Raw genomic sequence first — 27,723 nt, 5'->3', positions numbered from 1 at the left:
TGACATATATATTACTCTTACAGAATTTCCATGTGGGCAAGGATATTGGAAATTTAATCAGTCTACTGGATGATAACTTGTTTTTAACTTGGACAGAAGAATTTATAACTGACTTTTTCCGACATAACGTAGGTACAGCAGATGCCAATATCTTATGGGACAATTTTAAATGTGCCTTTAGAGGCCATGCAATTCAGTACTCATCTACACTGCTCAAAAAAATAAAGGGAACACTTAAACAACACAATGTAACTCCAAGTCAATCACACTTCTGTGAAATCAAACTGTCCACTTAGGGAGCAACACTGATTGACAATACATTTCACATGCTGTTGTGCAAATGGAATAGACAACAGGTGGAAATTATAGGCAATTAACAAGACACCCCCAATACAGGAGTGGTTCTGCAGGTGGTGACCACAGACCACTTCTCAGTTCCTATGCTTCCTGGCTGATGTTTTGGTCACTTTTGAATGCTGGCGGTGCTTTCACTCTAGTGGTAGCATGAGACGGAGTCTACAACCCACACAAGTGGCTCAGGTAGTGCAGCTCACCCAGGATGGAACATCAATGCGAGCTGTGGCAAGAAGGTTTGCTGTGTCTGTCAGCGTAGTGTCCAGAGCATGGAGGCGCTACCAGGAGACAGGCCAGTACATCAGGAGACGGGGAGGAGGCCGTAGGAGGGCAAAAACCCAGCAGCAGGACCGCTACCTCCGCCTTTGTGCAAGGAGGAGCACTGCCAGAGCCCTGCAAAATGACCTCCAGCAGGCCACAAATGTGCATGTGTCTGCTCAAACGGTCAGAAACAGACTCCATGAGGGTGGTATGAGGGCCCGACGTCCACAGGTGGGGGTTGTGCTTACAGCCCAACACCGTGCAGGACGTTTGGCATTTGCCAGAGAACACCAAGATTGGCAAATTCGCCCCTGGCGCCCTGTGCTCTTCACAGATGAAAGCAGGTTCACACTGAGCACATGTGACAGAGTCTTGAGACGCCGTGGAGAACGTTCTGCTGCCTGCAACATCCTCCAGCATGGCCGGTTTGGCGGTGGGTCAGTCATGGTGTGGGGTGGCATTTCTTTGGGGGGCCGCACAGCCCTCCATGTGCTCGCCAGAGGTAGCCTGACTGCCATTAGGATACCGAGATGAGATCCTCAGACCCCCTGTGAGACCATATGCTGGTGCGGTTGGCCCTGGGTTCCTCCTAATGCAAGACAATGCTAGACCTCATGTGGCTGGAGTGTGTCAGCAGTTCCTACAAGAGGAAGGCATTGATGCTATGGACTGGCCAGCCCGTTCCCCAGACCTGAATCCAATTGAGCACATCTGGGACATCATGTCTCGCCCCATCCACCAACGCCACAGACTGTCCAGGAGTTGGCGGATGCTTTAGTCCAGGTCTGGGAGGAGATCCCTCAGGAGACCATCCACCACCTCATCAGGAGCATGCCCAGGCATTGTACGGAGGTCATACAGGCACGTGGAGGCCACACCCTACTGAGCCTCATTTTGACTTGTTTTAAGGACATTACATCAAAGTTGGCCTGTAGTGTGGTTTTCACTTTAATTTTGAGTGTGACTCCAAATCCAGACCTCCATGGGTTGATAAATTTGATTTCCATTGATAGTTTTTGTGTGATTTTGTTGTCAGCACATTCAACTATGTAAAGAAAAAAGTATTTAATAAGAATATTTCATTCATTCAGATCTAGGATGTGTTATTTTAGTGTTCCCTTTATTTTTTTGAGCAGTGTATTAAAAAATAAAGCGAACTGAATGGAATATGGGGAAAAATGCACCAAATTATTTTTAGATCTTCAACAAAAAAATGTTTTGAAATTTGTTACAAATTGAGTCACTCATGATGTACCGAACAATATTTTGAAAGAGGAACTGAAGTACTTTAAGAATGTGTTCGTTTCAGTCTCCTCCATCTCCACTAATCAAAGCTAATTGTATGGATTTTTTCCCCCAATTAATAATGTAAAATTAACATCTGAACAGAAAAACTCATGTGAAGGCCAAATTACAGAGGAGGAACTTCTTGATGTAATTAAAGCTTTGAAAGGCTGGTCATGGCTCATATCTACACCATTATCCCAGAAACCCTAGACCCACTCCAATTTGCATACCGCCCTAACAGATCCACAGATGATGCAATCTCTATTGCACTTCACACTGCCCTTTCCCACCTGGACAAAAGGAACACCTAGTAAGAAAGCTAATCATTGACTACAGCTCAGCGTTCAACACCATAGTACCCTCAAAGCTCATCACTAAGCTAAGGATCCTGGGACTAAACACCTCACTCTGCAACTGGATCCAGGACTTCCTGACGGGCGGCCCCCAGGTGGTGAGCTTAGGTAGCAACTGGAGGTCGACCGATTCATCGGAATGGACGATTAATTAGGGCCGATTTCAAGTTTTCATAACAATCTGAAATCGGTATTTATTATTTTTGGACGCCGATTTTTTTTTAATTGAATCTTTATTTAACTAGGCAAGTCAGGTAAGAATACATTCTTATTTTCAATGACGTCCTAGGAACGGTGGATTAACTGCCTTGTTCAGGGGCAGAACAACATATTTTGACCCTGTCAGCTCTGGGATTCAATCTTGCAACCTTACGGTTAACTAGTCCAACGCTATAACCACCTGCCTCTCATTGCACTCCATGAGGAGCCTGCCTGTTACGCGAATGCAGTAGAAGCCAAGGTAAGTTGCTAGCTAGCATTAAACTTATCTTATAAAAAACAATCTATCATAATCACTAGTTAACTACACATGGTTGAGGATATTATTAGTTTATCTAGCGTGTCCTGCGTTGCATATAATCGATGCAACGCTGGGGGATGATTTAACAAAAGCGCATTTGCGAAAAAAGCACAATCGTTGCACAACTGTACCTAACCATAAACACCAATGCCTTTCTTAAAATCAATACACAGAAGTATATATTTTTAGACCTGCATATTTAGCTAAAAGAAATCCAGGTTAGCAAGCAGTATTAACCAGGTGAAATTGTGTCACTTCTCTTGTGTTCATTGCACGCAGAGTCAGGGTATATGCAACAGTTTGGGCAGCCTGGCTCATTGCCAACTAATTTGCCTGAATTTGACGTAATTATGACATAACATTGAAGGTTGTACAATGTAATAAGAATATTTAGACTTAGGGATGCAACCTGTTAGATAAAATACCAAACGGTTCCGTATTTCACTGAAATAATAAACGTTTTGTTTTCAAATGATAGTTTCCGGATTTGACCATATTAATGACCAAAGGCTCGTATTTCTGTGTGTTATGTTATAATTAAGTCTATGATTTGATAGAGCAGTCTGACTGAGCGATGGTAGACCGCAGCAGGCTCGTAAGCATTCATTCAAACAGCACTTTCGTGCGTTTTGCCAGCAGCTCTTCGCAAGCACAGCGCTGTTTATGACTTCAAGTCTATCAGCCTAATGGCTGGTGTAACCGATGTGAAATGGCTAACTAGTTAGCGGGGTGCGCGCTAATAGCGTTTCAAACGTCACTCGCTCTGACACTTAGAGTACTTTCTCCCCTTGCTCCGCTTTTGTGGAGCGATGGGTAACGCTGCTTCGAGTGTGGCTGTTGTCGATGTGTTCCTGGTTCGACCCCAGGTAGGGGCGAGGAGAGGGACGGAAGCTATACTGTTACACTGGCAATATAAAGTGCCTATAAGAACATCCAATAGTCAAAGGTATATGAAATACAAATGGTATAGAGAGAAATAGTCCTATAAATACTATATTAACTACAACCTAAAACCTCTTACCTTGGAATATTGAAGTCTCATGTTAAAAGGAACCACCAGCTTTCATATGTTCTCATGTTCTGAGCAAGGAACTTAAACGTTAGCTTTAACATGGCACATATTGCACTTTTACTTCTCCAACACTTTGTTTTTGCATTATTTAAACCAAATTGAACATGTTTCATTATTTATTTGAGGCTAAATTGATTTTATTGATGTATTATATTAAGTTAAAATAAGTGTTCATTCAGTATTGTTGTAATTGTCATTATTACAAATACATTTTTAAAAATGGACCGCATGGCAAGCGATGCCGGAGTGCCAAGTCTAGGACAAAAAGGCTTCTCAACAGTTTTTTACCCACAATCCATAAGACTCCTGAACAGGTGATCAAATGGCTACACGGACTATTTGCATTGTGTGCCCCCCCAACCCCTCTTTTACACTGCTGCTACTTTCTGTTTATTATATATGCATAGTCACTTTGACTATACATTCATGTACAAACTACCTCAGTTGGCCCCGACCAACCAGTGCCCCAGCACATTGCCTAACCGGGCTATCTGCATTGTGTCCCGCCACCCACCACCCGCCAACCCCTCTTTTACGCTACTGCTACTCTCTGTTTATCATATATGCATAGTCACTTTAACCATATCTACATGTGCATACTACCTCAATCAGCCCGACTAACCGATGCCTGTATATAGCCTCGCTATTGTATATAGCCTCGCTACTGTTATAGCCTCGCTACTGTTATAGCCTCGCTACTGTATATAGCCTCGCTACTGTTATAGCCTCGCTACTGTATATAGCCTCGCTACTGTATATAGCCTCGCTACTGTATATAGCCTCGCTACTGTATATAGCCTCGCTACTGTATATAGCCTCGCTACTGTATATAGCCTCGCTACTGTATATAGCCTCTCTACTGTATATAGCCTCGCTACTGTATATAGCCTCGCTACTGTATATAGCCTCGCTACTGTATATAGCCTCGCTACTGTATATAGCCTCGCTACTGTATATAGCCTCGCTACTGTATATAGCCTCTCTACTGTATATAGCCTCGCTACTGTTTTTTTCATTGTCTTTTACTTTTGTTTTTATTTCTTTACTTACCTATGGTTCACCTAATACCTTTTTTGCACTGATTGTTAGAGCCGGTAAGTAAGCATTTCACTGTAATGTCTGTAATGTCTACCTGTTGTATTTGGCGCACGTGACAAATAAACTTTGATTTGATTTAAGTCCGGGAAAACTCCGGGGCTGGATGGCATACCAGTGGAAGTATACCAAACTTTTTTATATCCTCAGAGGACCGTTATTAGCATGTTTTAACCACTCATATATAAACGGTAGATTATCAGACATGCAACAAGAAGGTCTGATTTCATTATTACTGAAACATGATCCAAGTGGTGTGTATATATAAAGATCCAGTCCATTAAAAAAAATGGAGCCTCTTACACTCCAGTGTTGTGATACAAAATTTCTAGCTACAGTTGAAGTTGGAAGTTTACATACACCTTAGCCAAATACATTTAAACTCAGTTTTTCACAATTTCTGACATTTAATCCTAGTAAAAATTCCCTGTCTTAGGTCAGTTAGGATCACCACTTTATTTTAAGAATGTGAAATGTCAGAATAATAGTAGAGAGAATGATTTATTTCAGCTTTTATTTCTTTCATCACATTCGCAGTGGGTCAGAAGTGTACATACACTCAGTTAGTATTTGGTAGCATTGTCTTTAAATTGTTTAACTTGAATCAAATGTTTTGGGTAGCCTTCCACAAGCTTCCCACAATAAGTTGGGTGAATTTTGGCCCATTCCTCCTGACAGAGCTAGTGTAACTGAGTCAGGCTTGTAGGCCTCCTTGCTCACACACACTTTTTCAGTTCTGCCCACAAATGTTCTATAGGATTGAGGTCAGGGCTTTGTGATGGCCACTCCAATACCTTGACTTTGAATGTCCTTAAGCCATTTTGCCACAACTTTGGAAGTATGCGTGTTGTCATTGTCCATTTGGAAGACCATTTGCGACCAAGCTTTAACTTCCTGACTGTTGTCTTGAGATGTCTCTTCAATATATCCACATAATTTCCCATCCTCATGATGCTATCTATTTTGTGAAGTGCACCAGTCCCTCCTGCAGCAACGCCCCCACAACATGATGCTGCCACCCCCGTGCTTCACGGTTGGGATGGTGTTCTTCGGCTTGCACAGCCAAAGGAGGGAGACGAGAAGCGAGGTGGACACAGGCGCTCCCAAAGAAGGTTATCCAGACGGATGGCCATTGAGACGCCAGCGCCCAAGGATATGTTGTCATCCCGACATGCCAACTCCATCTGAACCTCCTCGCGCAGTCCACTGCGGAATAGAGTACGGAGCGTCAGCTCATTACATCTACTGGAGGCTGCCACATTCTGAAAGGTGAGGGCATATTCCGCAGTGGTCTGGGCACCCTGCTGGAGTTGGAACAGTTGCTCACATCCCTCTCTGCCCTCTGGAGGTTGGTCAAAGACCACCCTGAACAGAGCCATGAACCTCTCATAGTAACCTAGCTCCTCCTCTCCTCTCTCCCAGAGGGCCGTAGCCCTCTCCAGATCCCTTGCGGTCAGCAGGGAAGTAACCGAGAGCAACCTTGGACCTCTCGATGATGGGGGATCCCGTCTGATAGGCGAAATAGAGGGAGCACTGGAGTAGGAAGCCACTGCATTTCGATAAAGTTCCGTCATACTGGGTGGACGGCTGGGTAGGCTGGGGGACTGGCTCACTGTGATGATCCGTGGTAGGAGGCCCTTTGATAGGGGTATGGAGAACCTTGCTGGTGGTGTCGAGGCAGTGTAGAATGTGGAGGATCTCCCTCATGGTCGTATCCAGGTGCGCCAGTTGGTCGTGGTGTTGGTGGATTAGATGACCCTGTTCATTGACCATCTGGAAGAAGGTTTTATCTTCTGCTGCGTCCGTATTGTGAGGTGGTATTCTGTAACGTGTATGCCGGGAGTCAGGAAACAGGTGCAGAAGGTGAGTTTAATAATCACATTTTATTGGTCACATACACATGGTTAGCAGATGTTAACGTGAGTGTAGTGAAATGCTTGTGCTTCTAGTTCCGGCAGTGCAGTAATAATATGCAGTAATAAGTAATGTAACAATTCCCCAACTGCCTAATTCACACATCTAAAGGGATGGAATAAGAATATGCACATTTAAATATATGGATGAGCGATGGCCGAGGGGCATAGGCGAGATGCAATAGATGGTATAAGGTACACTATATACATATGAGATGAGTAATGTAAGATATGTTAACATTATTAAAGTGGCATTTATTAAAGTGGCCAGTGATTTGAGTCTGTAGGCAGCAGCCTCTCTGAGTTAGTGATTGCTGTTTAGCAGTCTGATGGCCTTGAGATAGAAGCTGTTTTTCAGTCGCTCTGTCCCAGTTTTGATGCACCTGTACTGACCTCGCCTTCTGGATGGTAGCGGGGTGAACAGGCAGTGGCTCGGGTGGTTGTTGTCCTTGATGGTCTTTTTGGCCTTCCTGTGACATTGGGTGCTGTAGGTGTCTTGAAGGGCAGGTAGTTTGCCCCCGGTGTTGCGTTGTGCATACCGCACCACCCTCTGGAGAGCCTTGCTGTACCAGGCGGTGATACAGCCCGACAGGATTCTCTCGATTGTGCATCTGTAAAAGTTTGTGAAGGTTTTAGGTGACAAACCAAATTTCTTCAGCCTCCTGAGGTTGAAGAGGCGCTGTTGCGCCTTCTTCACCACACTGTCTGTGTGGGTGGTCCATTTCAGTTTGTCTGTGATGTGTATGCCGAGGAACTTAAAACTTTCCACCTTTTCCACTACTGTCCCTTCGATGTGGATAGGGGGGTGCTCCCTCTGCTGTTTCCTGAAGTCCACGATCATCTCCTTTGTTTTGTTGACATTGAGTGAGAGGTTGTTTTCCTGACACCAAACTCAGAGTGCCATTACCATCTCCCTGTAAGCTGTCTCGTCCTTACTAACTCACCGCGTCAGTGTATAGATCAATGTTATTCTCTGAGGCTGCCCGGATCATTTCCCAGTCCGCGTGATCAAAACAATCTTGAAGCGTGGATTCCGATTGGTCAGACCAGCGTTGAATGGTTCTAGTCACGGGTACATCCTGTTTGAGTTTCTGCCTTTAAGACGGTTGGAGCAAGATGGAGTCCTGATTGCCGAAGGGAGGGCCTTGTATGCATTGCGGAAGTTAGAGTAGTAGTGATCGAGTGTATTGTCCGCACAAGTGCTGCAATCAATATGCTGATAGAATTTAGGTAGCATTGTTCTCAAATTTGCTTTGTTAAAATCCAGAGTCACAATAAATGCATCCTCCAAAGATATATGTTTTCCAGTTGACATAGAGCCCAATGAAGTTCCTTGAGGGCCGTCGCATTGTCTGCTTGAGGGGGTATTATACACAGCTGTGATGAAAACTGACGAGAATTCTCTTGGGAGATAATATGGCCAGCATTTGATTGTAAGGAATTCTAGGTCAGGTGAGCAGAAGGACTTGAGTTCCTGTATGTTGTTATGATTACACCATGAGTTGTTAATCATGAAGCATACAGTCGTGGCCAATAGTTTTGAGAATGACACATATTAATTTCCACAAAGTTTGCTGCTTCAGTGTCTTTAGATATTTTTGTCAGATGTTAATATGGAATACTGAAGTATAGTTACAAGCATTTCATAAGTGTCAAAGGCTTTTATTGACAATTACATGAAGTTGATGCAAAGAGTCAATATTTGCAGTGTTGAACCTTTTTCAAGACCTCTGCAATCTGCCCTGGCATGCTGTCAATTAACTTCTGGGCCACATCCTGACTGATTCAGCCCATTCTTGCGTAATCAATGCTTGGAGTTTGTCAGAATTTGTGGGTTTTTGTTTGTCCACCCGCCACTTGAGGATTGACCACAAGTTCTCAATGGGATTAAGGTCTGGGGAGTTTCCTGGCCATGGACCCCGAGCCACTTAGTTATCACTTTTGCCTTATGGCAAGGTGCTCCATCATGCTGGAAAAGGCATTGTTTGTCACCAAACTGTTCCTGGATGGTTGGGAGAAGTTTCTCTTGGAGGATGTGTTGATACCATTCTTTATTCATGGCTGTGGTGTTAGGCAAAATTGTGAGTGAGCCCACTCCCTTGGCTGAGAAGCAACCCCACACATGAATGGTCTCAAGATGCTTTACTGTTGGCATGACACAGGACTGATGGTAGCTCTCACCTTGCCTTCTCCGGACAAGATGCCCCAAACAATCGGAAAGGGGATTCATCTGAGAAAATCACTTTACCCCAGTCCTCAGCAGTCCAATCCCTGTAACTTTTGCAGAATATCAGTCTGTCCCTGATGTTTTCCTGGAGAGAAGTGGCTTCTTTGCTGCCCTTCTTGACACCAGGCCATCCTCCAAAAGTCTTGCACTCACACCTGCCTGCTGCCATTCCTGAGCAAGCTCTCTACTGGTGGTGCCCCGGTCCCGCAGCTGAATCAACTTTAGGAGAAGGTCCTGGCGCTTGCTGGACTTTCTTGGGCGCCCTGAAGCCTTCTTCACAACAATTGAACCGCTCTCCTTTAAGTTCTTGATGATCCGATAAATGGTTGATTTAGGTGCAATCTTACACGGAACCCAAACCGGCTGCGCGCTTGCGCTATCGTGCATACATATATTTTGTCCCTCTACACCAAACGCAATCACGACACGCAGGTTAAAATATCAAAACAAACTCTGAACCAATGACATTAATTTGGGGACAGGTCGGAGAGCATTAAACATGTATGGCATTTTAGCTAGTTAGCTTGCACTTGCTAGCTAATTTGGCCTATTTAGCTATCTTGCTGTTGCTAGCTAATTTGTCCTGGGGTATAAACATTGAGTTGTTATTTTACCTGAAATGCACAAGGACCTCTACTCTGACAATTAATCCACACATAAAACGGCCAACCGAATCGTTTCTAGTCATCTCTCCTCCTTCCAGGCTTTTTCATCTTTGAACTTATTTGGTGATCCATCTAAACTTTCATAGTATTACCACGACAACCGGCAACAAAGTTCGTATTTCAATCACCCACGTGGGTATAACCAATGAGGAGATGGCACTTACCTGCTTCTATAAACCAATGAGGAGATGGGAGAGGCATGACTTATAGCGCGATCTGTGTCAGAAATAGGAATGACTATTATTTTATTTTGCGGCGCACGCGACGTGACCCGGTCTGGTCAGCATGTTACTGGCAGCAATAGCCCTTTTTGTGCAAAGCTATGATGACGGCACGTGTTTCCTTGCAGGTAACCATGGTTGAAAGAGGAAGAACAATGATTCCAAGCACCACCCTCCTTTTGAAGCTTCCAGTCTGTTATTCGAACTCAATCAGCACGACAGCCTTGTCAACACTCACACCTGTGTTAACGAGAGAATCACTGACATGATGTCAGCTGGTCCTTTTGTGGCAGGGCGGAAATGCAGTGGAAATGTTTTTTGGGGATTCAGTTCATTTGCATGGCAAAGAGGGACTTTGCAATTAATTGCAATTCATCTGATCACTCTTCATAACATTCTGGAGTATATGCAAATTGCCATCATACAAACTCAGGCAGCAGACTTTGTGAAAATTAATATTTGTGTCATTCTCAAAACTTTTGGCCACGACTGTACACCCCGCCCTTCTTCTTCCCAGAGAGGTGTTTATCTCTGTCAGTGCGATGCATGAAGATGCCCGGTGGCTGAACCGACTCCGACAACGTATCCCAAGAGAGCCATGTTTCCGTGAAACAGAGGATGTTACAGTCCTTGATGTCTCTCTGGAAGGCAATTTCGTCTACCTTGTTGTCAAGAGACTGGACATTGGTGAGTAGTATACTCGGAAGCGGTGGGCGGTGTGCACGCCTACAGAGCCTGACCAGGAGGCCGGCCCGTATGCCTCTTCTACGGCGACATTGTTTTGGGTCGGCTGCTGGGATTAGATCCACTGTCCCAGGTGGTGAACAAAGGATCCGCTTCGGGAAAGTCGTATTCCTGGTCGTAATGTTGGTAAGTTGACGTCGCTCTTAAATCCAATAGTTCTTCCTGGCTGTATGCAATAATACTTTAGATTTTCTGGGCTAACAATGTAAGAAATAATACAGAAAAAAACTAAATTTAAAAAAACTAAACTAAATTGCTTAATATGAGCAGCTGAGAAAGAATTCTAAGAACACTTATTTCACTCAACGCGGCAGGTAGCCTACTGGTTAGAGTGTTGGGTCAGTAACCGAAAGGTTGCTGGATCGAATCCCCGAGCTGACAAGGTAAAAATCTGTCATTCTGCCCCTGAAGAAGGCAGTTAACCCACTGTTCCCCGGTAGGCGGTCATTGTAAATATGAATTTGTTCTTAACTGACTTGCCTAGTTAAATAAAGGTTAAATAAAACATTTAAAAATAATAATAATGCAGTCCACACTCAAAGGCAATTACTCAAATTTATTAGGCTAGACTCATTATGTACCAAAGACATCTTAAATCAGTTTTGTTTTATGTTTAATATGCGGTAGTAAATGTATTGTAAAGACACAATCATCATTTTAATTGATTTTTTTTTTCAGCTTGGGGTAATAAGCCTATGCATAAACTCAAATATGCGTTTGGTTGTTTTGAATTACTCATCACCTGAGAAAGCGCTGTCCATTTTGTTATGTTAGGCTTTGAAACAACATCCACAACAACCATGTTTTATACTATTTCAACCTGCTGTTAAAACTTGTTTCTTCACATTGATCATCACAGTGAGGTGAGTTTTAAAAGTATGGTAGGCCTTCTGTTTTGATGATGTGTTTGATGTGATTTTCTATTGCATTTGCATGTCAGAGTGGTTAGAGGGACAATAGAGCCCTGAGTACCAGGTCATTAGGACCTGATGGAGGGACTGTAGAGCCCTGAGTACCAGGTCATTAGGACCTGATGGAGGGACTGTAGAGCCCTGAGTACCAGGCCATTAGGACCTGATGGAGGGACAATAGAGCCCTTAGTACCAGACCATTAGGACCTGATGGAGGGACTGTAGAGCCCTGAGTACCAGGCCATTAGGACCTGATGGAGGGACAATAGAGCCCTGAGTACCAGGTCATTAGGACCTGATGGAGGGACTGTAGAGCCCTGAGTACCAGACCATTAGGACCTGATGGAGGGACAATAGAGCCCTGAGTACCAGGTCATTAGGACCTGATGGAGGGACTGTAGAGCCCTGAGTACCAGACCATTAGGACCTGATGGAGGGACAATAGAGCCCTGAGTACCAGGCCATTAGGACCTGATGGAGGGACTGTAGAGCCCTGAGTACCAGGCCATTAGGACCTGATAGAGGGACTGTAGAGCCCTGAGTACCAGGCCATTAGGACCTGATGGAGGGACTGTAGAGCCCTGAGTACCAGGCCATTAGGACCTGATGGAGGGACAATAGAGCCCTTAGTACCAGACCATTAGGACCTGATGGAGGGACTGTAGAGCCCTGAGTACCAGGCCATTAGGACCTGATGGAGGGACAATAGAGCCCTGAGTACCAGGTCATTAGGACCTGATGGAGGGACTGTAGAGCCCTGAGTACCAGGCCATTAGGACCTGATGGAGGGACAATAGAGCCCTTAGTACCAGGCCATTAGGACCTGATGGAGGGACAATAGAGCCCTTAGTACCAGGCCATTAGGACCTGATGGAGGGACAATAGAGACCTGAGTACCAGGTCATTAGGACCTGATGGAGGGACTGTAGAGCCCTTAGTACCAGGCCATTAGGACCTGATGGAGGGACAATAGAGCCCTTAGTACCAGGCCATTAGGACCTGATGGAGGGACAATAGAGCCCTTAGTACCAGGCCATTAGGACCTGATGGAGGGACAATAGAGCCCTGAGTACCAGGTCATTAGGACCTGATGGAGGGACTGTAGAGCCCTGAGTACCAGGCCATTAGGACCTGATGGAGGGACAATAGAGCCCTTAGTACCAGACCATTAGGACCTGATGGAGGGACTGTAGAGCCCTGAGTACCAGGCCATTAGGACCTGATGGAGGGACAATAGAGCCCTTAGTACCAGACCATTAGGACCTGATGGAGGGACAATAGAGCCCTGAGTACCAGACCATTAGGACCTCATGGAGGGACAATAGAGCCCTGAGTACCAGGCCATTAGGACCTGATAGAGGGACAATAGAGCCCTTAGTACCAGACCATTAGGACCTGATGGAGGGACAATAGAGCCCTGAGTACCAGACCATTAGGACCTCATGGAGGGACAATGGAGCCCTGAGTACTAGGCCATTAGGACCTGATGGAGGGACAATAGAGCCCCGAGTACCAGACCATTAGTGACCTAATGGAGCCCTGAGTACTAGGCCATTAGGACCTGATGGAGGGACAATAGAGCCCTGAGTACCAAGCCATTAGGAGCTGATGGTAGTTAGTAAGTTGGGTACTACCAAAGCATGTCCAGAGTGCATAAAAGGAGATTACTGTAACTCAACGGTCTTGTGGAATTTTACTGCCGTCATGACTGCTGGTGTGGCGGTAAAACGGTCACCGCAACAGCCCTAGGCTCAATGTCTTCATCCTTATGTACTAAATAGAGAGTAGACTCATCTTTTACCCTCTTCACTCTTTTCCCTCCCTCCCTCCCCCCAGTTGGAGCTGAACTGCCAGGTGATGTTCCGTAACTACCAGAGGAAGACAGACATGGACGAGCCCCCGCTGGTGGACTTCGGAGGGGAGGGGGACGATGACAAGAGCACTAAGAGGAAGAACAAGGACCCCCTGTATGTTCACATGGAGGAGGAGTTCTACCGTTACGGAGTCAAGATGGAGTGGCTCATGATCCACCGCATCCTCAACCACAGGTAGCGCACACACAGGCACCTGGGATAAATCAAATCAAATGTATTTATATAGCCCTTCGTACATCAGCCGATATCTCAAAGTGCTGTACAGAAACCCAGCCTAAAACCCCAAACAGCAAGCAATGCAGGTGTAGAAGCACGGTGGCTAGGAAAAACTCCCTAGAAAGGCCAAAACCTAGGAAGAAACCTAGAGAGGAACCAGGCTATGTGGGGTGGCCAGTCCTCTTCTGGCTGTGCCGGGTGGAGATTATAACAGAACATGGCCAAGATGTTCAAATGTTCATAAATGACCAGCATGGTCGAATAATAATAAGGCAGAACAGTTGAAACTGGAGCAGCAGCACGGCCAGGTGGACTGGGGACAGCAAGGAGTCATCATGTCAGGTAGTCCTGGGGCATGGTCCTAGGGCTCAGGTCCTCCGAGAGAGAGAAAGAGAGAAGGAGAGAATTAGAGAACGCACACTTAGATTCACACAGGACACCGAATAGGACAGGAGAAGTACTCCAGATATAACAAACTGACCCTAGCCCCCGACACATAAACTACTGCAGCATAAATACTGGAGGCTGAGACAGGAGGGGTCAGGAGACACTGTGGCCCCATCCGAGGACACCCCCGGACAGGGCCAAACAGGAAGGATATAACCCCACCCACTTTGCCAAAGCACAGCCCCCACACCACTAGAGGGATATCTTCAACCACCAACTTACCATCCTGAGACAAGGCTGAGTATAGCCCACAAAGACCTCCGCCACGGCACAACCCAAGGGGGGGGGGGCGCCAACCCAGACAGGATGACCACATCAGTGAATCAACCCACTCAGGTGACGCACCCCTTCCAGGGATGGCATGAGAGAGCCCCAGTAAGCCAGTGACTCAGCCCCTGTAATATTGCTAGAGGCAGAGAATCCCAGTGGAAAGAGGGTAACCGGCCAGGCAGAGACAGCAAGGGCGGTTCGTTGCTCCAGAGCCTTTCCGTTCACCTTCCCACTCCTGGGCCAGACTACACTCAATCATATGACCCACTGAAGAGATAAGTCTTCAGTAAAGACTTAAAGGTTGAGACCGAGTTTGCGTCTCTGACATGGGTAGGCAGACCGTTCCATAAAAATGGAGCTCTATAGGAGAAAGCCCTGCCTCCAGCTGTTTGCTTAGAAATTCTAAGGACAATTAGGAGGCCTGCGTCTTGAGACCGTAGCGTACGTGTAGGTATGTACGGCAGGACCAAATTAGAGAGATAGGTAGGAGCAAGCCCATGTAATGCTTTGTAGGTTAGCAGTAAAACCTTGAAATCAGCCCTTGCTTTGACAGGAAGCCAGTGTAGATTGGCTAGCACTGGAGTAATATGATCACATTTTTTGGTTCTAGTCAGGATTCTAGCAGCCGTATTTAGCACTAACTGAAGTTTATTTAGTGCTTTATCCAGGTAGCCGGAAAGTAGAGCATTGCAGTAGACACACGCTAACACACACACTCACACACCTGGGATACACACGCTAACATGCACACCTGGGATACACACGCTAACACACACACACCTGGGATACACACGCTAACACACACACGCCTGGGATACACACGCTAACACACACACACCTGGGATACACACGCTAACACACACACCTGGGATACACACACCTGGGATACACACAATAACACACACACACACCTGGGATACACACGCTAACACACACACACACCCGGGATACACACGCTAACACACACACGCACACACCTGGGATACACACGCTAACATGCACACCTGGGATACACACGCTAACACACACACAAGCCTGGGATACACACGCTAACACACACACAAGCCTGGGATACACACGCTAACACACACACACACCTGGGATACACACGCTAACACACACACACACCTGGGATACACACGCTAACACGCACACCTGGGATACACACGCTAACACACACACACACACACACCTGGGATACACACACACACACACACACACACACACACACACACACACACACACACACACACACACACACACACACACACACACACAGGCGTGTCAAAGTCAGTTCTGTAAAGGAAAAGGCTGTTTATTTGTTGTAAAAATGGCAATAATTTGTTTAACACCTCTGTACCCTATTTGTATCAATACAGATGTAAACCATAATATCATCATTCTCCTTCCTCTCTCCTCCTCTCTCCAGTGTGGATAAGAGGAACAACGTGCACTACCTGATCAAGTGGAGGGATCTGGCCTACGACCAGGCCTCCTGGGAGAGTGAGGAGATGGACATACCAGAGTATGACCAATACAAGCAGACCTACTGGAACCACAGGTGCACACACACACACACACACACACACACACACACACAAACATGCACATACTCACCCTTGCATGCACACAAAACTCTGACAACTCTGCCTATAGCAACCTAGAGTAACCTGAAGCAATAATCTAATCCTTTTCATGTCTTTCATATTTCTCTACCTTCCCCCTCTTCCATCTCTCTCTCTCAGAGAGTTGATGTTGGGAGATGAGGGCAGGCCTGGTAAGAAGCTGAAGAAGATAGCTAAAGTGAAGAAGAGTGAGAAACCCCCTGCTAACCCTGTGGTGGATGTAAGTACGGGTACTTCCTTGTTCCTTTTCATGTGAATCGTCCAAATCTCCAATTCACATTGATTCATGATTCTGTGATGTAATTGAAGATGTTTATCTTCCACTTCCCCTCCAGCCCACCATCAAGTTTGACCATCAGCCAGACTACCTGGACACTACAGGGGGAACGCTGCACCCCTACCAGCTGGAGGGTCTCAACTGGCTGCGTTTCTCCTGGGCTCAGGCCACTGACACTATACTGGCTGATGAGATGGGTCTAGGCAAGACTGTCCAGACCGCTGTCTTCCTCTACTCACTCTACAAAGAGGTGTGTTGGTAGGGTCTGTATTGGGGTCTGTGTGTGCTGGATAGGCAAAAGGATGTGGTCATCTGATTCCACAGCGATGTGTTTCAGAGTGTGTGTGTGAAAGAGATATGTTGTGTGTATGTACGTTTGTGTCTCTCGTCCAGTCTGCCTTCCCTTGTCAATAATTTCAGTAGGGGTACTGCCAAACCCTGGACAAACAATAAAACCGCCCATTAAAGGGAACTAGTCCAAAAAGAGGGACTCTGTCCTAAAGGCAGGCTGGGACAAATACAAGCAAAGTCCACCTAGTTTTATCAGAAGGCTAGGTTGAGTTATTACCCTACTGCTAAATACCTAGCGACGTGAATGATCAGTCCAATGTTAGGGGATAAGGGCAGAGCATCTAAATCAGACTTAGGCACTTCTCTTTTCTGATTCACCTGAAGTGTTTTACTCACTCACCTATTAACCCCTGATCTTCCACCTCTCCAGGGTCATTCAAAGGGCCCGTTCCTGGTGAGCGCCCCCCTGTCCACCATCATTAACTGGGAGAGAGAGTTTGAGTTGTGGGCCCCGGACATGTACGTGGTGACCTACGTAGGAGACAAGGACAGCAGAGCCGTCATCAGAGAAAACGAGTTCTCCTTCGAGGGTAATGCCATCCGGGGGGGCAAGAAGGCCTCTAAGATGAAGGTGAGAGACGAGTGGGATGGGAGGATGGGGAGACTGATAATGTGCAGTCATGTTTGTTGTTGTTGTTGATTTTTTTCTCATTGTATCTTTATTGTTACCTCCTAATCCTCTGCCCCCTCCCTCTCGCTCTGTCCCCCTGCAGAAAGACTCCTCGGTGAAGTTCCATGTCCTGCTGACGTCCTATGAGCTGATCACTATAGACCAGGCTGTGCTGGGCTCCATAGACTGGGCCTGTCTGGTGGTGGATGAGGCACACAGGCTGAAGAACAACCAGTCAAAGGTCAAACACACACCAGTACAATAACCATTATAGTCATAACCAGTACAATAACCATTATAGTCTTAACCAGTACCATAACCGTTATAGTCATAACCATTAGTCATAACCATTATAGTCATAACCAGTACCATAACCATTATAGTCATAACCAGTACCATAACCATTATAGCCATAACCAGTACCATAACCATTATAGTCATAACCAGTACCATAACCACTATAGTCATAACCATTATAGTCATAACCAGTACCATAACCATTATAGTCATAACCAGTACAATAACCATTATAGTCTTAACCAGTACCATAACCATTATAGTCATAACCATTAGTCATAACCATTATAGTCATAACCAGTACCATAACCAGTACCATAACCGTTATAGTCATAACCATTAGTCATAACCATTATAGTCATAACCAGTACCATAACCATTATAGTCATAACCAGTACCATAACCATTATAGTCATAACCAGTACCATAACCATTATAGCCATAACCAGTACCATAACCATTATAGTCATAACCAGTACCATAACCACTATAGTCATAACCACTATAGTCATAACCATTATAGTCATAACCATTATAGTCATAACCAGTACCATAACCATTATAGTCATAACCAGTACCATAACCATTATAGTCATAACCAGTACAATAACCATTATAGTCTTAACCAGTACCATAACCATTATAGTCATAACCAGTACCATAACCATTATAGTCATAACCAGTACCATAACCATTATAGTCATAACCAGTACCATAACCATTATAGCCATAACCAGTACCATAACCATTATAGTCTTAACCAGTACCATAACCATTATAGCCATAACCAGTACCATAACCATTATAGCCATAAACATTATAGTCAAAGCCATTATAGTCATAACCAGTACCATAACCATTATAGTCATAACCTGTACCATAACCATTATAGCCATAACCATTATAGTCATAACCAGTACAATAACCATTATAGCCATAGCCATTATAGTCATAACCAGTACCATAACCAGTACCATAACCATTATAGTCATAACTAGTACCATAACCATTATAGTCATAACCAGTACCATAACCATTAGAGACATAACCAGTACCATAACCATTAGAGACATAACCAGTACCATAACCATTATAGTCATAACCAGTACCATAACCATTATAGTCATAACTAGTACCATAACCATTATAGTCATAACCAGGACAATAACCATTAGAGACATAACCAGTACCATAACCATTATAGTCATAACCAGTACCATAACTATTATAGTCATAACTAGTACCATAACCATTAGAGACATAACCATTATAGTCATAACCAGTACCATAACCATTATAGTCATAACCAGTACCATAACCACTATAGCATAACCAGTACCATAACCATTATAGTCATAACCAGTACCATAACCATTATAGTCATAACCAGTACCATAACCATTAGAGACATAACCAGTACCATAACCATTTTAGTCATAACCATTAGAGACATAACCAGTACCATAACAATTATAGTCATAACCAGTACCATAACCATTATAGTCATAACCAGTACCATAACCATTATAGTCATAACCAGTACCATAACCATTATAGTCATAACCAGTACCATAACCATTATAGCCATAACCAGTACCATAACCATTATAGTCTTAACCAGTACCATAACCATTATAGCCATAACCATTATAGCCATAAACATTATAGTCATAGCCATTATAGTCATAACCAGTACCATAACCATTATAGTCATAACCTGTACCATAACCATTATAGCCATAACCATTATAGTCATAACCAGTACAATAACCATTATAGCCATAGCCATTATAGTCATAACCAGTACCATAACCAGTACCATAACCATTATAGTCATAACTAGTACCATAACCATTATAGTCATAACCAGTACCATAACCATTAGAGACATAACCAGTACCATAACCATTAGAGACATAACCAGTACCATAACCATTATAGTCATAACCAGTACCATAACCATTATAGTCATAACTAGTACCATAACCATTAGAGACATAACCATTATAGTCATAACCAGGACAATAACCATTAGAGACATAACCAGTACCATAACCATTATAGTCATAACCAGTACCATAACTATTATAGTCATAACTAGTACCATAACCATTAGAGACATAACCATTATAGTCATAACCAGTACCATAACCATTATAGTCATAACCAGTACCATAACCACTATAGCATAACCAGTACCATAACCATTATAGTCATAACCAGTACCATAACCATTATAGTCATAACCAGTACCATAACCATTAGAGACATAACCAGTACCATAACCATTTTAGTCATAACCATTAGAGACATAACCAGTACCATAACAATTATAGTCATAACCAGTACCATAACCATTAGAGACATAACCAGTACCATAACCATTAGAGACATAACCAGTACCATAACCAGTACCATAACCATTATTTTTATAACCAGTACCATAACCATTATAGCCATAACCATTATAGGCAGAACCATTATAGGCAGAACCAGTATCATAACCATTATAGGCAGAACCAGTACCATAACCAGTACCATAACCATTATATGCAGAACCATTATAGCCATAACCATTATAGGCAGAACCAGTATCATAACCATTATAGTCATAACCAGTATCATAACCATTATTTTTATAACCATTATTTTTATAACCAGTACCATAACCATTATAGTCATAACTAGTACCATAACCATTATAGTCATAACCAGTACCATAACCATTATAGTCATAACCAGTACCATAAACATTATAGTCATAACCAGTACCATAACCATTATTTTTATAACCAGTACCATAAACATTATAATATGACATATCCTTGCATACTGAATACAGCGTTTGTTAGTATAGTTATGGTTATAACCTGTCAAAGATGAGAGATCACCCTGTTTTGTGAAGAGGACAGCGGAAGTATAAAACGCTGTCTCTATCTCTCTCTCTGTGTAGTTCTTTAGGATTCTGAATAACTACCCTCTCCAGCACAAGCTGCTGCTGACTGGTACACCTCTACAGAACAACCTGGAGGAACTCTTCCACCTGCTCAACTTCCTCACCCCAGTGAGATTCAAGTCAGTATGCCTACACTACTGTGGGTGTGGGTGTATGTGTGGGTGTGTGTGTGTGAGTGAGTGCTGCTATTGTTTAGTGTTTTGTAGTCCTGATGTTTCCTTTTGAACAAATCCAGTAACCAAAACAATAACAAAAGTCCCCCCCCCCTCTTCTCTCCCTCTCTGCTCTGCAGTAACCTAGAGGGATTCCTGGAAGAGTTTGCTGACATCGCCAAAGAAGACCAGATCAAGAAGTTGCATGACATGCTGGGACCACACATGCTCAGGAGACTGAAGGCCGACGTCTTCAAACACATGCCCACCAAGACAGAGCTCATCCTACGAGTGGAGCTCAGCCCCATGCAGAAGTAAGTGATGAGGAGGACGAGGGGAGGATTGTACTAGCAATCAAATCAAATTCGCCACATACACAGTTTACAGCAGGTCTAAAAGGTGCAGCGAAATGCTTACTTGCTATCTCCCTCAACAATACAGTACAATCAGTGCTAGCACATGCTAATGAGTGGAGAAGAAGTATAGAAAATAAGTAAATAGAGGATTGAATATCATTAGTGTAGTGTTGCAGAAGTCTCATGTTGGCTTCTATTTCTTGTTTTCTGGTATTAATTTAATTGTGTGATGCAGGAAGTACTACAAGTTCATCTTGACACGTAACTTTGACGCCCTGAACACCCGCGGAGGAGGAAACCAAGTGTCCCTGCTCAACGTGGTCATGGACCTCAAGAAGTGTTGCAACCACCCCTACCTCTTTCCCGGAGCCGCAATGGTACGATCTCAACCCATTCTCTGAGACATGGGCCATACCATTGATTCGGTGCTTGAAGGAGGGCATCGATCTGTCTGTGTGTTTGTATACGAGTAAATGTTGTCTTGAATGTATATGATTTTGTTGGTTATATTTCCAGAACTAAACCTAATGGACTAAACAGAATGTGTTAAGATGCTTTGATCTGGATGCAGTCTGCTTGATGATGAGCTTTAATTAATGAATTGACAGATGTTTGATTGATTTCCTGCAGGAGGCGCCAAAGATTCCAAACGGAATGTACGAGGGCAGTGCCCTCACAAGGGCTTCTGGGAAACTGACTCTGCTGCAAAAGATGATGGTTAAACTCAAGGAGGGAGGACATAGAGTGCTCGTCTTCTCTCAGGTACACACACACACACACACACACACACACACACACACACACACACACACACACACACACACACACACACACACACACACTCTAACTGTCTCTGTCTCTTGGTAGATGACTAAGATGTTGGACCTGCTGGAGGACTTCCTGGAGAACGAGGGTTATAAGTACGAGAGGATTGATGGAGGTGTAACGGGGGGCATGAGACAGGAGGCCATCGACCGCTTCAACGGTGAGACACACACACATGGGTTCATGGATACACTAACAACAGCACAATTGGAACAGTAACTTGTAACTGGGAAAAAATATTAAATGGAAGTATCTATTTGTCTTTTGTCCCCTCCCTCCCTCTTTCTCTCCCTTCTCCCCTCTCTCTCTCTCCCTTCTCCTCTCTCTCTCTCCCTTCTCCTCTCTCTCTCTCTCCTCAGCTCCTGGCGCCCCTCAGTTTGCCTTCCTGCTCTCTACCAGAGCGGGAGGTTTGGGCATCAATCTGGCAACCGCCGATACTGTCGTCATCTACGACTCCGACTGGAACCCCCACAACGACATCCAGGTACACACACACACACACACACACATGACGCACGCCTCCTGCTCATCTCTCCTCTTCCAATCTCTTCCCCTCTCTCTCAGGCATTCAGCAGAGCTCACAGGATTGGTCAGAATAAGAAGGTTATGATCTATCGCTTCGTTACCAAGGCGTCTGTGGAAGAGCGGATCACTCAGGTAAACCCAATATACCAAGGCCTACCAGACTCATACAGAGTGGTAGGTAAAAGACAGACACTAATTCTCCTCTCATCCTCTCCTCCAGGTGGCTAAGAAGAAGATGATGTTGACCCACCTGGTGGTGCGTCCTGGGCTGGGCAGTAAGACAGGTTCCATGTCTAAACAGGAGCTGGATGACATCCTCAAGTTTGGAACAGAGGAGCTGTTCAAGGACGAGCTGGGAGAGGGTGAGTCACTAACTACTAACCATAACCAGGTCAGTCCACTCCAAACAGGTAGTCATTCCCGTTGTCGGGGGCCGTAATGCCCGCTGGTTTTCCTTCAAACTAACAACCTGGAAACTAGGTGTGTGGCCTCTCCAGTCTTTCTTACACACTCTTTCATTGTATGCCACTCTCTTTCCTTGTCCCTTTCCGTCTCAGGGGACAACAAGGAGGATGACAGCCAGGTTATCCATTATGATGACAAGGCCATAGACAGACTGCTGGACAGGAACCAGGAGTCAGAGTCCACTGAGGACACAGAGATCCAGAGCATGAACGAGTACCTCAGCTCCTTCAAAGTGGCCCAATACGTCGTCAAGGACGAGGAGGAGGAGGTGTGTGTGTGAGAGAGATACTGTGGAAGGTGATGAACAGGAGAGATGACCCATAATTCTGAGTCTGTGTTATTACACTTGTATGTGTTTGTATGCAAGTTCTTCAAACATTGCTAACCTGTGTATGTGTGTGTTTATTTGTATACGTGTTATTCCATCATTGCTCACGTGTGTGTGCGTTAGTATACGAGTTCTTCCATCATTGCTCACCTGTGTTTGTATTTGTGTGTGCGTTAGTATACTAGTTCTTCCGTCATTGCTAATCCGTGTGTGCGTTAGTACACAAGTTCTTCTATCATTGCTCACCTGTGTGTGTTAGTTAGTACACCAGTTCTTCATCATTGCTAACTTGTGTGTGTTAGTTAGAACACAAGTTCCTCATCATTGCTAACCTGTGTGTGTTAGTTAGTATATGAGTTCTTCCATCATTGCTAACCTGTGTGTGTGTTAGTATACGAGTTCTTCCATCATTGCTAACCTGTGTGTGTGTGTTAGTTAGTATATGAGTTCTTCCCATCATTGCTAACCTGTGTGTGTGTGTGTGTGTGTGTGTGTTAGGTAGTATACGAGTTCTTCCATCATTGCTAACCTGTGTGTGTGTGTTAGTTAGTATATGTGTTCTTCCATCATTGCTAATCTCTGTGTGTTAGTTAGTATATGAGTTATTCCATCATTGCTAACCTGTGTGTGTTAGTTAGTATATGAGTTATTCCATTATTGCTAACCTGTGTGTGTTAGTATACGAGTTCTTCCATCATTGCTAACCTGTGTGTGTGTGTGTGTTAGGTAGTATATGGGTTCTTCCATCATTGCTAACCTGTTTGTGTTAGTTAGTATATGAGTTCTTCCATCATTGCTAACCTGTGTGTGTGTTTAGTATACGAGTTCTTCCATCATTGCTAACCTGTGTGTGTGTTAGGTAGTATACGGGTTCTTCTATCATTGCTAACCTGTGTATCAGTTCTGTGTGTGTGTGTGTGTGTGTGTGTGTGTGTGTGTGTGTGTGTGTGTGTGTGTGTTTATGAGTTCTTCCATCATTGCTAACCTGTGTGTATGTTAGTATACGAGTTCTTCCATCATTGCTAACCTGTGTGTGTGTTAGTTAGTATACGAGTTCTTCCATCATTGCTAACCTGTGTGTGTGTGTTAGTTAGTATACAAGTTCTTCCATCATTGCTAACCTGTGTGTGTGTTAGTTAGTATACAAGTTCTTCCATCATTGCAAACCTGTGTGTGTTAGTTAGTATATGAGTTCTTCCATCATTGCAAACCTGTGTGTGTGTGTGTGTGTGTGTGTTAGTATACGAGTTCTTCCATCATTGCTAACCTGTGTGTGTTAGTTAGTATACGAGTTCTTCCATCATTGCTAACCTGTGTGTGTGTGTGTGTGTGTGTGTGTTAGTTAGTATATGAGTCCTTCCATCATTGCTAACCTGTGTGTATGTTAGTATACGAGTTCTTCCATCATTGCTAACCTGTGTGTATGTTAGTATACGAGTTCTTCCATCATTGCAAACCTGTGTGTGTTAGTTAGTATATGAGTTCTTCCATCATTGCTAACCTGTGTGTGTTAGTTAGTATATAAGTTATTCCATCATTGCTAACCTGTGTGTATGTTAGTATACAAGTTCTTCCATCATTGCAAACCTGTGTGTGTTAGTTAGTATATGAGTTCTTCCATCATTGCTAACCTGTGTGTGTTAGTTAGTATATAAGTTCTTCCATCATTGCTAACCTGTGTGTGTTAGTTAGTATATGAGTTCTTCCATCATTGCAAACCTGTGTGTGTGTGTGTGTGTTAGTATACGAGTTCTTCCATCATTGCTAACCTGTGTGTGTTAGTTAGTATATAAGTTCTTCCATCATTGCTAACCTGTGTGTGTTAGTATATGAGTTCTTCCATCATTGCAAACCTGTGTGTGTGTGTGTGTTAGTATACGAGTTCTTCCATCATTGTTAACCTGTGTGTGTGTTAGTATACGAGTTCTTCCATCATTGCTAAGCTGTGTGTGTGTTAGTGTACGAGTTCTTCCATCATTGCTAACCTGTGTGTTAGTTCATTTATGAGTTCTTCCATCATTGCTAACCTGTGTGTTAGTTAGTATATGAGTTCTTCCATCATTGCTAACCTGTGTGTGTGTGTTAGTTAGTATACGAGTTCTTCCATCATTGCTAACCTGTGTGTGTGTTAGTATACGAGTTCTTCCATCATTGCTAACCTACGAGTTCTTCCATCATTGCTAACCTGTATGGGTATGTTAGTATACGAGTTCTTCCATCATTGCTAACCTGTGTGGGTGAGTTAGTATACGAGTTCTTCCATCATTGCTAACCTGTGTGGTTGAGTTAGTATACGAGTTCTTCCATCATTGCTAACCTATATGGGTATGTTAGTATATTAATTCTTCCATCATTGCTGACCTGTGTGTGTGTGTGTTAGTTCGTTTATGAGTTCTTCCATCATTGCTAACCTGTGTGTGTGTTAGTATACAAGTTCTTCCATCATTGCTAACCTGTGTGTGTTAGTTAGTATACGAGTTATTCCATCATTGCTAACCTGTGTGTGTGTGTGTGTGTGTGTGTGTGTGTGTGTGTTAGTTAGTATACGAGTCCTTCCATCATTGCTAACCTGTGTGTGTTAGTTAGTATACAAGTTCTTCCATCATTGCTAACCTGTGTGTGTGTGTTAGTTAGTATACAAGTTCTTCCATCATTGCTAACCTGTGTGTGGGTATGTTAGTATACGAGTTCTTCCATCATTGCTAACCTGTGTGTATGTTAGTTAGTATACGAGTTCTTCCATCATTGCTAACCTGTGTGGGTATGTTAGTATACAAGTTCTTCCATCATTGCTAACCTGTGTGTGTGTTAGTTAGTATACAAGTTCTTCCAACATTGCTAACCTGTGTGTGTGTGTTAGGTAGTAAACGGGTTCTTCTATCATTGCTAACCTGTGTGTTAGTTCGTTTATGAGTTCTTCCATCATTGCTAACCTGTGTGTGTGTTGTGTGCTAACCTCTGTGTGTGTGTGTGTGTGTGTGTGTGTGTGTGTGTGTGTGTGTGTGTTAGTAAATGAGTCCTTCCATCATTGCTAACCTGTGTGTATGTTAGTATACAAGTTATTCCATCATTGCTAACCTGTGTGTATTAGTTAGTATACAAGTTCTTCCATCATTGCTAACCTGTGTGTGTGTTAGTTAGTATACAAGTTCTTCCATCATTGCTAACCTGTGTGTGTGTTAGTTAGTATACAAGTTCTTCCATCATTGCAAACCTGTGTGTGTTAGTTAGTATATGAGTTCTTCCATCATTGCTAACCTGTGTGTGTTAGTTAGTATATGAGTTCTTCCATCATTGCAAACCTGTGTGTGTGTTAGTATACGAGTTCTTCCATCATTGCTAACCTGTGTGTGTGTTAGTATACGAGTCCTTCCATCATTGCTAACCTGTGTGTATGTTAGGATACGAGTTCTTCCATCATTGCTAACCTGTGTGTGTGTTAGTTAGTATACAAGTTCTTCCATCATTGCTAACCTGTGTGTGTGTTAGTTAGTATACAAGTTCTTCCATCATTGCTAACCTGTGTGTGTTAGTTAGTATATGAGTTCTTCCATCATTGCTAACTTGTGTGTGTTAGTTAGTATATAAGTTCTTCCATCATTGCTAACCTGTGTGTGTTAGTTATTATATGAGTTCTTCCATCATTGCAAACCTGTGTGTGTGTGTGTGTGTGTGTTAGTATACGAGTTCTTCCATCATTGCTAACCTGTGTGTGTTAGTTAGTATACGAGTTCTTCCATCATTGCTAACCTGTGTGTGTGTGTGTGTGTGTGTGTGTTAGTATACGAGTCCTTCCATCATTGCTAACCTGTGTGTATGTTATTATACGAGTTCTTCCATCATTGCTAACCTGTGTGTGTTAGTTAGTATATAAGTTATTCCATCATTGCTAACCTGTGTGTATGTTAGTATACAAGTTCTTCCATCATTGCAAACCTGTGTGTGTTAGTTAGTATATGAGTTCTTCCATCATTGCTAACCTGTGTGTGTTAGTTAGTATATAAGTTCTTCCATCATTGCTAACCTGTGTGTGTTAGTTAGTATATGAGTTCTTCCATCATTGCAAACCTGTGTGTGTGTGTGTGTGTTAGTATACGAGTTCTTCCATCATTGCTAACCTGTGTGTGTTAGTTAGTATATAAGTTCTTCCATCATTGCTAACCTGTGTGTGTTAGTATATGAGTTCTTCCATCATTGCAAACCTGTGTGTGTGTGTGTGTTAGTATACGAGTTCTTCCATCATTGTTAACCTGTGTGTGTGTTAGTATACTGGTTCTTCCATCATTGCTAACCTGTGTGTGTTAGTTAGTATACGAGTTCTTCCATCATTGCTAAGCTGTGTGTGTGTTAGTGTACGAGTTCTTCCATCATTGCTAACCTGTGTGTTAGTTCATTTATGAGTTCTTCCATCATTGCTAACCTGTGTGTTAGTTAGTATATGAGTTCTTCCATCATTGCTAACCTGTGTGTGTGTGTTAGTTAGTATACGAGTTCTTCCATCATTGCTAACCTGTGTGTGTGTTAGT

The 27,723-nt window shown here is 43.6% G+C and overlaps 1 protein-coding gene across 3 annotated transcripts in view; it reads left to right on the top strand.

Annotated features, from left to right (window-relative positions):
- The window catches only part of LOC139389508 (chromodomain-helicase-DNA-binding protein 4-like), a 63,303-nt gene that overhangs the window by 5,465 nt on the left and 30,115 nt on the right, over positions 1–27,723 (top strand). For all 3 annotated transcript variants that reach the window (XM_071136344.1, XM_071136338.1, XM_071136332.1), the window contains exons 13-27: positions 13,460–13,671; positions 15,860–15,991; positions 16,176–16,275; positions 16,391–16,582; positions 17,054–17,254; positions 17,397–17,534; positions 20,544–20,665; positions 20,839–21,012; positions 21,290–21,431; positions 21,685–21,816; positions 21,922–22,039; positions 22,239–22,363; positions 22,444–22,536; positions 22,625–22,766; positions 22,962–23,137. In XM_071136344.1, the coding sequence (XP_070992445.1) occupies positions 13,460–13,671; positions 15,860–15,991; positions 16,176–16,275; positions 16,391–16,582; positions 17,054–17,254; positions 17,397–17,534; positions 20,544–20,665; positions 20,839–21,012; positions 21,290–21,431; positions 21,685–21,816; positions 21,922–22,039; positions 22,239–22,363; positions 22,444–22,536; positions 22,625–22,766; positions 22,962–23,137 (2,199 nt within the window). The remainder of the gene's footprint in view (positions 1–13,459; positions 13,672–15,859; positions 15,992–16,175; positions 16,276–16,390; positions 16,583–17,053; positions 17,255–17,396; positions 17,535–20,543; positions 20,666–20,838; positions 21,013–21,289; positions 21,432–21,684; positions 21,817–21,921; positions 22,040–22,238; positions 22,364–22,443; positions 22,537–22,624; positions 22,767–22,961; positions 23,138–27,723) is intronic.

Source organism: Oncorhynchus clarkii, chromosome 3, assembly GCF_045791955.1.
Source record: "Oncorhynchus clarkii lewisi isolate Uvic-CL-2024 chromosome 3, UVic_Ocla_1.0, whole genome shotgun sequence".
In the NCBI taxonomy this organism is placed as follows: Eukaryota; Metazoa; Chordata; class Actinopteri; order Salmoniformes; family Salmonidae; genus Oncorhynchus; species Oncorhynchus clarkii.
Note: the sequence above shows the minus strand (reverse complement) of the source record. Positions and strands in the feature narration are given on the sequence as shown.